Below are 10,637 nucleotides of genomic sequence, written 5' to 3' on the forward strand. Positions count from 1 at the left end.
ATTTTATAACTGTATAGAACTTAAAAACCCATTTTATGGATGATTGTGGTAGAATAAAGCTCTAATTTACAGATTCTTTTTTTTTTAATGTAAAGAGTAAAGCAAATTCTACTCATGCTTTGTGTTAGACAAATGAAATTCCAACTTGAATTTCATTGTAATGCAATGTAATAAATCCCTCTTCCTGCCATTCCAATTCAAATTTAAATTCAACATCCTATTACCAAAAAGTAATTAATTCTTAAACTGTGAATTTCACCCAAACCTGCTGCAAAAGTGCACATCTTGGCATTAACGCAAATCCTGGAATGGTCATCCATCGGCATGCTAGGTCATCATGTTTGTCACAGTGAAGGAGCGATCAGAAGACGGCTCTGATCACCTTGCACAAGTTCCTCAGAGGCGCTGAGTTAGAGCGCAGCAGAAAATAGTTTAATGTGCTGCTGCTTTGTAGATTCATACAGATGCTCTATAAACCTCCAAGTAATCAGATGAGGATTGTGTAAGCTGGCACGGGGAGCAATTTACAAATGATGACGCTGGATGGAACGGATACAAAAGCGCAGACAAAGACTGTAATTAGGACAGCTCCCCTGGTGATATAGAGGTGCATGTGTGTTACTCCTTTGTTTTATTTCGCATTGCATGTGACAAAATCACATTTACTGTGCTTACATGCACATATTTTGGTTTATTTGCAATCAATTAACAAGAGTCTGCATCTAAATGTATAGTTCATTTGAACCCTAAAGCAAGAAGTCAAGGTTTGTCTGGTTAGTACGCCCCTGCTGGTAAATGCTGGAACTGCACTCTTCTGCAGTCAAAAATACATAAAAAAAAAAAATAATATATATATATATATATTTTTTTTAAGGTTTAAAATAATTATATTAAAAACATAACCTGAAAAGAAAGTCATTCTAATGAAATTAACTGATTATTTAATTTATTTATATGTGAGGCCAGCACATGAAATAATTATGAATATAATTAATCTTTTAAACTTATACATCATTTTAAATAATTTCAATTACAAATATAAATAAATTATATAACATTTATTTACATATATATATATATATATAAATGTAATTATATTTGTAATCTAATATGTGCCAACCTCTCACTTTAAACCATTTATTTATTTATTTAGTTAAAGGCACTTACTCACATATTATGATATTAATCATTATTTTATATAAAAATGTAAATAATTTAATTATATTCATAATTTATTATGTGCATGTTTCTTACTTTAAATAAATTATTTATTTAAATTAAACTACTGAAATGGACTAACTCTCATATTATAATATATATTATATTATATATATATTATATATTTTATATTACGTACAAATGTAAAAAATATTTGTAATCTAATATGTGCCAGCCTCCCACTTTGAATAAACAAATAAATAAATACTTTACATCTATACATTCATTTCCTTTATGTTTCAAATGCTCGGTGTGATGGTAATGGTAGCATTACTGAGGATGGTTATTATGTTATAAAAATAAAGATCCAGATTGTTCACATAAACCACAAGCCACTGATGAATGGCCTTGATTTCAACACTTTTTAATGAACTCACTATTGGGGGATAAAGCTATAAAGCCTGGTCAGGACACAAACCCAAAAGTTAACCTTTCAACACTTTTAAAACTGAGGGGGGAAAAGTAATTAAAAGTTCAATGCTATTAAATCATTTAAAACTATAGATTGTTTCCTTAGTCTTCCCAGGGACAGAAAAGTAGCAGTAATTGAAGAATCAAGCAGTTACTGCTTCACTTCTGTTTACGTATTCAATAGAACTCGTCCTAAACTTGCAAATGCAATCTCTCCTGTCCCACCGGAGCACGTCTACAAACATCTAGTCTTGTTTTTCTTATCTTCTGCACATTCTGAACAGCTACTAAAATGCATCGTGATGAAAATGAAAATACTCTTTTTTTTTTTTTTTTTTTTTTTGCTTTCTTGTACTGGAATGAAAGAGACTGTGCACCGATAGACAGATGGACGAGAGAGAGAGAGAGGGAGGAGGAATATATGAACCTTGTTTTTTTTTTTTTTTTTTGCTTTCCTTTGAGTTATTTGTGCAGGAGCTGTGCTACAAACATTTGCTTACTGAAGTGATGTAGTCAGCAAGAGCAAAGCAGGGTTGTGACTCTCTAATATAAGAGCATTCTGCCCCTCTGTTACTTCACAATCACCTGCACTGCATCCCAGTGTGAGCATATGGTACGTCTTAAAGAAATAGTTCAACCAAAGCAAGAAAATCACTTACACACACAAATGTCTTTCTGAATTTGGAGGATCTTCTTTCTTCTGTGCAACCCAAAGACATCAGAATGTCCCAGTTGTTCTTTTCTATGTAATAAAACCTGTCAGTGATCAGTTAAAAAGCATGTTTTAACAATCCTTTTTCAGTTCATCACTAGGTTGAGCTTTGATTTGATTCGTTTTATTGTATTTTTGTCCCCTTTGTAGTGTATCAAAACTCAGTGTGCTCTATTTCTGCTCCATGATTAAAAAGAAGAAGTGTTACAGGTTTGTAGTAGTCAGGAAATGATGACAGAACTTCTTTTTTGAGTGAATTACTGAAGTGTGAGTGAAGTAAACGACACACAACGTAAAGAGATAAAATTGTTGCATAATTCCAAATAAATACTTTATGATCCTCAAATAAATCTAAAATGACTAACAAAAAATAAACAGTGACAAATAAACAGAATGAGATCCACAAATACATTTAGAGTTTCCCAAACATTAATAAAAAACTATTTGCAAAATTAATTTGCAAAAAAAAAAAAAAAAAGCATTATATATATAAATATATTTTAATGTCACAAACATAACTCTGCCTGGTATTAATTTGTGAATCACGATTTTTAGTACTGAAACACATGCAGCTGCTAAATTATGCCTGCCTTTATATATTAATCTCTGCACTGTTATGTGCTTCTGTATTTGGCCAGTGTTAAAATCTCCGAGCATATGCAGATGCATTAGGAGCAGATGGTGAAAAGGAGGGACTTGATAGTGTATCCTGTACGAAGAGCAATCCAAAGAGAGCAGACAGAACACAAATCACACAGCCGATATCACGCGTTTGTTCTGGAACGAGCCCGAATCCATGAGCTGCTGTGTGAAGTTCCAGTTGTTGGAGCCAAGATAAGACTTTACATACCAATGAAACTACTGGAGTGTCGCTGCTCTTAAAGGGACAGTTCACCCGAAAATGAACATTGTGTCATCATTTGCTACCCTCATGTCTTTACAAACCTCAGGGGCATTTCTTCTGAGGAGGCAAGGGAGGGAGTGTCTCCTTAAAATATTGGATGAAAAGAAAATTGTAAAGCAATGACACCAGCAGGTAAAGTTACAGTGGGAGTCCTGGAGAGTTTAGCGCCAACTGGCCTCAACAACAGTTCAAGAAAGAGCTTGATCAGCGGTTTCAGGTGTTTTTGATTCAGAGCTGAACTCTGCGGGACACACCGGGACTAAGTTTGGTGACCTCTGCCCTAAAGCATGCGGTGGGTTTAATTGAGAATGAATGGGGGAAATTCACTTGAGAGGAGGCAATGCCTCCACCGCGATATGATTGGATGTGACTGCTCATGATCTACTGTGATTGGTTCATTAGATAAATCCCGCCTCTTGTGTTCTTGTGCTTTCCGTTTTTAGGAATGATTAGATTACTGATGATCTTATAAGATTGCAAATAACATATTGTTTACATTGTTACTGCCTCCAGTTATTGTTCTGGAATGAATGTAAAATGCTTAAAACAAACTTGATGAGATTCATACTTGGCTTAAAATAGGATAAATAGAAAACTGATTACATTTACTGTAATGTAAAAACAAAACAAAACAAAAATAAATAAATAATAATAAATATAAATATATATATATATATATATATATATATATTTAATGTAAGCAATGTTTATTTAACAAATATTTTGTGTCTGGGACATGAATTTACGTTAATTGCATAATTACATAATAAGAGTTCATAGTGACCACAATTGAATTCTTTAAAGAAATAATAGGACATGAAAGACCATAGTCGCCACAAGGTCCTCAACAATGGGACTCAGAGGAGGAATAAGAGTGACTGCCAAAATCCCTGTGTACTAATTAAAACGAACGACTCCAGGTGCTGCCTGCAGTCGACATAACGAAGAGCCAGGCGGCATGTTTGTGCTGGTGGTTTGCCTTGATTAAAGCCTTCATCCATTCTGCTTAGGAATCTCAAGCATATTGAATAACGCTGCTGACACAAGTTCAGTATGAATTATAGAATGTATGATGAAAAAGCTGTTGAGATTTGAGAGGCCACTTTAGAAACACAACAGCAGCTTTGTGTGTCTGCATCCACAATCTGTCTTATAAAATCTATGTTTTAAGGTCCTCGTGATGCAAAGGCTGGCTAAAAATTTGGGTAGCATCACATGTATATTTCACAAAAAAAACTGCAACAAGCTCAAACAAAAAGAGAGAAGCAATAAATGTCATTAAAAGTCAAAGATACTTACGAAAAGTCTAATTAAAAGTTGACAATATCAAAAGCTGTGTGTGTCTGGTTTAGGGATGTCAAATTTCGATTATTTCCATGATCGATCGTCGTTTAAATTAACGATCAATTAATCGATTAATCGTTAACCATAATACTGCAAAATGCGTCTATTGCAGGCACGCAGTCAGCGGTATGACAGGATGTGCAAAAGCCACACACACACACACACACAAAACGCTTTCTCACTTGAATTAAAGAGGCTTTAGTCTGAATAAAATGCTAGTAGCAGGATTATAAAATGAATAGATGCGATTATGATCATTTGATAAAAAGAAGAGAGCGCGCCATACTTTTGAGGTCATTTTACTTTGTTGACAGTTTCCAATCCCGCACGGAGAACGCTGAACGCGCCTCTTGAAATGGTTTTGTGGTGCTCGTTGTTGTATTTTAAAGCACAATTGCAATGTTTTCAACTGACATTATTGTATTTAAAATAAAATTATCCGAAATGTGGAGCGCGTGTGACTGCGCTGCACATTAAGTGAACTACATCGGCGCTGCTGCACCAAAACACAGTTGCTCACATTAATTTGATCCTGCTGGATTCTGTCCTAGAAAATGTCAGATTTTTAAAAATCCAGCATACAGCGCATTAGATCGTGACAGTGCATGCGTGCAGACGAGGATGAGCGAGCGCGGCTTTGGCTAGATTTATTTGGAGGTTATTGCTCATGTCTCATTCGGCACAAATCGAAATGTTTCCATATTCGCAATGTATTTGAATGTTAAACTATTATTTATAATGTAAACTAGGCTTGTACTTAACACGCATTCGCATATAGACGGAAAAGATGATCCTCTTCATATGAGCAAAAACGTCCTTGGCATAACAGCAGAGTGGACCGGTATACTACGGTCTATTTAAACTGACCAGTGTAACCTTTTAATGTTTAGTTGACTATTTTATTTTGATAATGAACAGACTGCGATATAAGTTTGAATCGCTAGAATATACGTGTGCAGCAGGCTCCTGCGCGATCGAAACAGCTGAGACATTAAAAAAAATATATATTTTCCGCAAAAGTGTTTACTTTCATTTGTGCACACTCACAATAAAAACAGAAGATTTGCGCTCTTGTAAAATAAAGCAAACAAACAGAATGCGTTGTCATCCTTTTTTTTTTTTTTTTTTTTTTTTTGTGAACTTATGGAGCGCCCACACTTCTGTTTTAAATCCGTTAATCTAAATTATTTAAGTCGGATATATTTCGCATAGCCTATTTAAAAAAAGAAAAAAAAAACATGAAAACAAATTGTTATTTTTATGTTGGGCCTATTACTTAGTAGGCTATAAATTTTCCTTAAAGCATCCCATTTTGTCCCAGGGCTTAGAACCTGTGCCCTAGTCAGGTCCATGCAGAAACTTGTGAACGATGCTCGGCGTCACCGTTTAGTGACAGCAGTGAATGCTCCAGGAATGTGTCGGTCACAGCGCCTATTAATCGCCGTTTTGAATCCAGCAATTATTTATTTAGAAATGATAAGATCTGATTATGACAAGTGTGGTATAAAAGCTTTGTTTATTAGAGGAATAATAGGTTAACTGGAAAATGTTAGATCGCGACCATGCTTTTGGACCCCATAGTCTTCATTTACGCGGCTTTGTTCTGGTTTGCCGGTTGGTCACGAATTTCCACAAATTCAGTATATTTAGGCATTGTTTCTTTTCCTAAATCTTCATAGTCTAACCCTCTAATTTCCCAGGTTTATTTTATTATCTTTCGCTTTTAATAACTGTTTTCGCATCTCTTACTGTGGTAAACATGGGAAGGGATATTAAAGATTTCATGAATTAAGAATTCGTTCGATTTATTAATTTGTTCCCTTATTTCACTTAAATCATGGGTTATTTAGGGAACAACATTAATGAAACATGGACAATTGCCACATTAATAATTCGTAGGAATGAATTAACAAGTTGTAGGAATGAATAGACTACCTGTCCTGTCAATGTGTCCCCCAGCCCTGCAAAGCGCACGATATAAAACAGTTATCTGATGAAATGATTAGTAACTACATTTCTATTGCATTTAATGTTGAAGAACTTTTATGTTGTTTCTATTTTAATGTACTTTAAAGTTTAAATCACATTAAAAGCTTAATTTGTACATTGTGAATGAATGATGATGCTTTTATATATCGTCACCGTCACTCACAGCCGCTCGCACGTGTTGAGTGCGCATGAGCCGCACGCAGCCCAACATTGAATCGGTTAACCGACCATCGATAGCCTTAATCGATTGCATCTCTTATCGACAATTAATCAGTCATCGATTAATCGTTGACATCCCTAGTCTGGTTAGTGTTTAATTAAAATAAAAAATTATTAATAGTATTAACATATTTCATTTAAAAGTTAAACAATTGTTTGCTTTAATTAAATCTTTAATTTATTGTTGTCATTAATAATCGTAATACTTTTTATAGATCTCCTACACCCCTAGGCCCTCATCCTGAAAGCGCACGTGTCAGTGATTATGAATAGATTAAATGAAACGGGACAAATTTAATCTTGACAAACTATGTATCATTATAAAGATCTAAGCCTCAAGCATCGACGACAGATCGCTGTTTTTCAATGGAAAGCTTACAAAGACTGTATTTGCTACATTTGTGTAAGCAGTACACATAAAAAACATGAACGTTAGAATCGCTGTACATACCAGATCCCTCGTAATAAGGAGTCATAAACACATCCACAGCTGTAAATCCAGGTTCAGTTAGGAAGGTAAGGGTCCACTGAACGACATCTCATGAAGCACGTTTAGTCCAACGAAGCAATAACCTTGTAATATGGATTATAATTCCTTTGTTTACATTTCATTTCTTCAGCGACAGAACTGTTTGTGTCCGTTATGGAAAAACTTACACTAAGAAACTGTGCCTTTGTTTATGTTTAAATTCTTCAGCGACAGAACTGTTTGTGTCCGTTATTGAATAACTCAAGGTAGGAAACTGCGTCTTGGTAGTAAAAACACGGCATGGTTTTGCAGCGTACAGTGTCACAAACAGAATGAGGCGATCCACCGGAAGGCGGAAAATAGTATATTTGAATTTGGCGCTCCCTCCTGGGAGCACGTGACGCGCTCTGACGCACCTGTCAGCTGATGGAGGCGGAACTTACAGCGATCGCTTTTGTCTTTGTTTCTTTTTAATTTTCGACAGTTTTTATATATGTGAGAGTGTTTTTTATGTTGAATGTGAAAGTATCTGCATGATTACCATCTGTTTGAGTGCAAATCAGCCTCATATATTACTGTATGATCGAGGCTATCAAAGTGAACGCGTCTTTATGAATAGAGAGAGAGGATTATTTACTTTGGCACATTTGTGTTATTACCATCTGTATAAGTGGCCAGCACATCAGCACTTATTTGCATTGTTATTCATTGTAAATACTGTATTTCTAACAATCTCAGGATTTTCTGTAATTGGCAAACAAAGTTAGATCTTTTTTTATTTTTCTTATTATTCTTATTTTTCTTAATCAAATTATTCTTATTGTATTTTTCTAGTGATAAAATAAATCACTTATATGTGTCTGAGTTTCTGTCTAGTGTTTTATAATTGAAAAAAAACTATGCAGTGGTATGTTTAATGACTATATATAGTTTGTAGAAGCCAATACATAGGGAAATGGGAAATATATTTTCTTATATTTGGGGGGTGGGGGGTGTAGACATAGTCTCATAAAAATATATGCAGGAGTCTCATTTTTCATGATATTTTATTCAGATTTGAAATAGAAACTCATGAGACATGTGGCTTTCAACCCATTACTTTTCTAGATTTCTCCAGGACTCATTTCATGTATTTTTATATCAAATAAAAAAATATTTAAGTGTGGTAAAAAAAAAAAAAAAAGTTCAAGGCACTTCAGTGTCTATAACTTTTAATATTTTTGAGCATTATCAAATCTGGTTGATAAAAAGTAAAGCCCAGAGTGTCTTCTTTCCAAAGACACCAAAATTATGTTTGTACACACACACACACACACACACACAAAGAAATAATATTCATCACAACAGATCAAACGTTAAATCATTTTATTACAAATGTCCAAAAGCTTTTCATTTACTAAACAATCATTGTACATATAGGCATACAAATATATACATGTATAAAATATACAAAATCATGAAAGCTTTAACAAAAGTAGGTAAGTCCTCATATTGTTAAATTTCAGTAGTTGCAACTTTTAACAAAGCAGTATGCGAGGAGACAGCCTGCATTTATACCCGTTTCAAACAACATGGTGTGACAAGGAAAATCATTTCAGCAGGATTTTGGAAGACAAAAGTCCAAATAAGTTAATGTTTCAAAGAAACTCTTTTCCTGAGCACATGGGACTGTGTAAAACGCCCGCAGGATCAGAATTTGCAGCAGTATCCACAGCCTTTGTTGCGGCAGCAGTTGCAGCAGTATCTGCACAGGGACAGATGGCTTTGACGCTTCACCCTGAAGAATGCCTTTTGGGGAACAAGAGATTACATTTGATTTAGGCCCTCCTCAAAACATTACATTTAAATTTAAACAACAACAAAAAATATGAATTCAATCCACTGATTATTAATATTATTAATTAATATGAATTTCTATCGATTTTTAGAATGAACCACATGCAGAATATATAAAGTGTTTGATTAAATAAAATACAAAAATAAAACAATTATTAAAAATAATGAATGATCAAAATAATAAATAATTTTATTAAATCTAAATAATATAAAAAATTATTTAATTACATATAAATTAACATTAATTTTTTTTTAATAATAATTATATATATTAATTTTGTGTCAACATGTAATTAAAACATATATATATAGATTTATACATATACATATAAACATTTATTTGCTATGGTTTAGAAATTGGTAAAAAAAAATTAAAATAACATATTAATCTTTATAATGTCAGATAACATTTAATAAAGACATGGTCAGGACAAAGTGTCTGAAATTTGTATTAATTTTACTGGTAGTAAACAGTATGACGAATTGTTGGGTATATTATGCCACAGTTTACTTTATTTTGCTATCCTCACTTACATAAATGAACTATAGTGACCTGCACCCACTAGTAAAAAATTTTTAACAAATTTATCTGGTGTCTGAATATATATATATATATATATATACTTTATGTGGCTCAGTGTGTGTGTAATAATAAATAACATTTAAAAAATAAATAATCTAAAACAACAAATCTGGATACACACCAGGGGATTGGTTTGTTCCTGTGAAGTTTCTTTCAGATGCTCGTTCTGCACATGATGCTCATCTTCAGTCTGCTGATGAAATACAGAAGGCAGTACTTTAAAATAGGTGGTATGTTTTACAATTAATCACTAGTGACATTATATACTGCTAAACAGCTCACGTCAAAATATATTACAGTTTCATGCAAATGTAATGCAATGACTAAGTAATATTAGTGGTGGTTCTGTGTGTAAAGTAACAGACCCAGGTTGTTTCGGCGCAGACGCTCACCTGTGTGAAGGGAACGGCTGCGGTCTGGAGGATGCAGACGCATGCGATGATGACTAAAGCAGCGAGAGCCACACGTGAGAACTTCATTTTCACTTCTGTAACGCTGAAGGTAGTTGATGTAGAGGGTGGTATCTGCTGAAGTGATTCCTCTGTTTCTCTTTAAGGTTTACTCTTCCTTCTGCTCATGACAGGCACTGCTCTGATATTTATACTGAGCTCAGAGGGCGTTTTTTTCTCATTTGACCTGCGTGACTCTTCCCAACAGCTCTTACACAACTCTGGAAACTCTCAACAGCTTCACATGTGGAAATTACAGTAAACATCCAGCATGGAGATGAAATGAATGAATGAATGAGTGAATCAAGCAAGCAATCAATCAAAAAAAGAATCAGTTAAGCATTGCACTAATAATCAAAAGAAGCAAAAGAAAGAGCCCCGATACTGCTAAAATATCAGTTTTAAATGAAATATTGTCTAAAGTCCTGTTTCTAATTATATTATATTTTCCTTCTACTCCTAAATCAGTATAATCCATTGTTTGTCCCATTAAAGAGTAATAT

The 10,637-nt window shown here is 34.0% G+C and overlaps 1 protein-coding gene across 2 annotated transcripts; it reads right to left on the bottom strand.

Annotated features, from left to right (window-relative positions):
• Nucleotides 1–8,616: 8,616 nt before the first annotated feature.
• Nucleotides 8,617–10,282, bottom strand: LOC113088610 (hepcidin-1-like). Of its 2 annotated transcripts, none has more exons than XM_026255783.1 (3): nucleotides 10,078–10,282; nucleotides 9,807–9,875; nucleotides 8,617–9,054 (listed from the first exon to the last, which is right to left on the bottom strand). In XM_026255783.1, exons 1-3 carry the CDS (start codon nucleotides 10,162–10,164, stop codon nucleotides 8,956–8,958), a joined length of 255 nt encoding a protein of 84 aa, XP_026111568.1. In that variant the 5' UTR covers nucleotides 10,165–10,282; the 3' UTR covers nucleotides 8,617–8,955. The 2 variants fall into 2 exon arrangements, with proteins under 2 accessions (XP_026111568.1, XP_026111567.1); XM_026255782.1 differs by having other exon boundaries at nucleotides 9,807–9,878.
• Between the last annotated feature and the right edge of the window lie 355 nt (nucleotides 10,283–10,637).

The sequence above is a fragment of the Carassius auratus genome, unplaced genomic scaffold, assembly GCF_003368295.1.
Source record: "Carassius auratus strain Wakin unplaced genomic scaffold, ASM336829v1 scaf_tig00046477, whole genome shotgun sequence".
Taxonomy (NCBI): domain Eukaryota; kingdom Metazoa; phylum Chordata; class Actinopteri; order Cypriniformes; family Cyprinidae; genus Carassius; species Carassius auratus.

Excerpts from the sequence above, each read along its gene's own strand:
- LOC113088610 (XM_026255782.1), bottom strand. The coding sequence starts at position 10,164 with ATGAAGTTCTCACGTGTGGCTCTCGCTGCTTTAGTCATCATCGCATGC. Across the intron at positions 9,879-10,077 it reads CAGCCGTTCCCTTCACACAG|CAGACTGAAGATGAGCATCA; the intron begins GTGAGCGTCTGC and ends GTATTTCATCAG. Across the intron at positions 9,055-9,806 it reads AGGAACAAACCAATCCCCTG|GCATTCTTCAGGGTGAAGCG; the intron begins GTGTGTATCCAG and ends GTTCCCCAAAAG.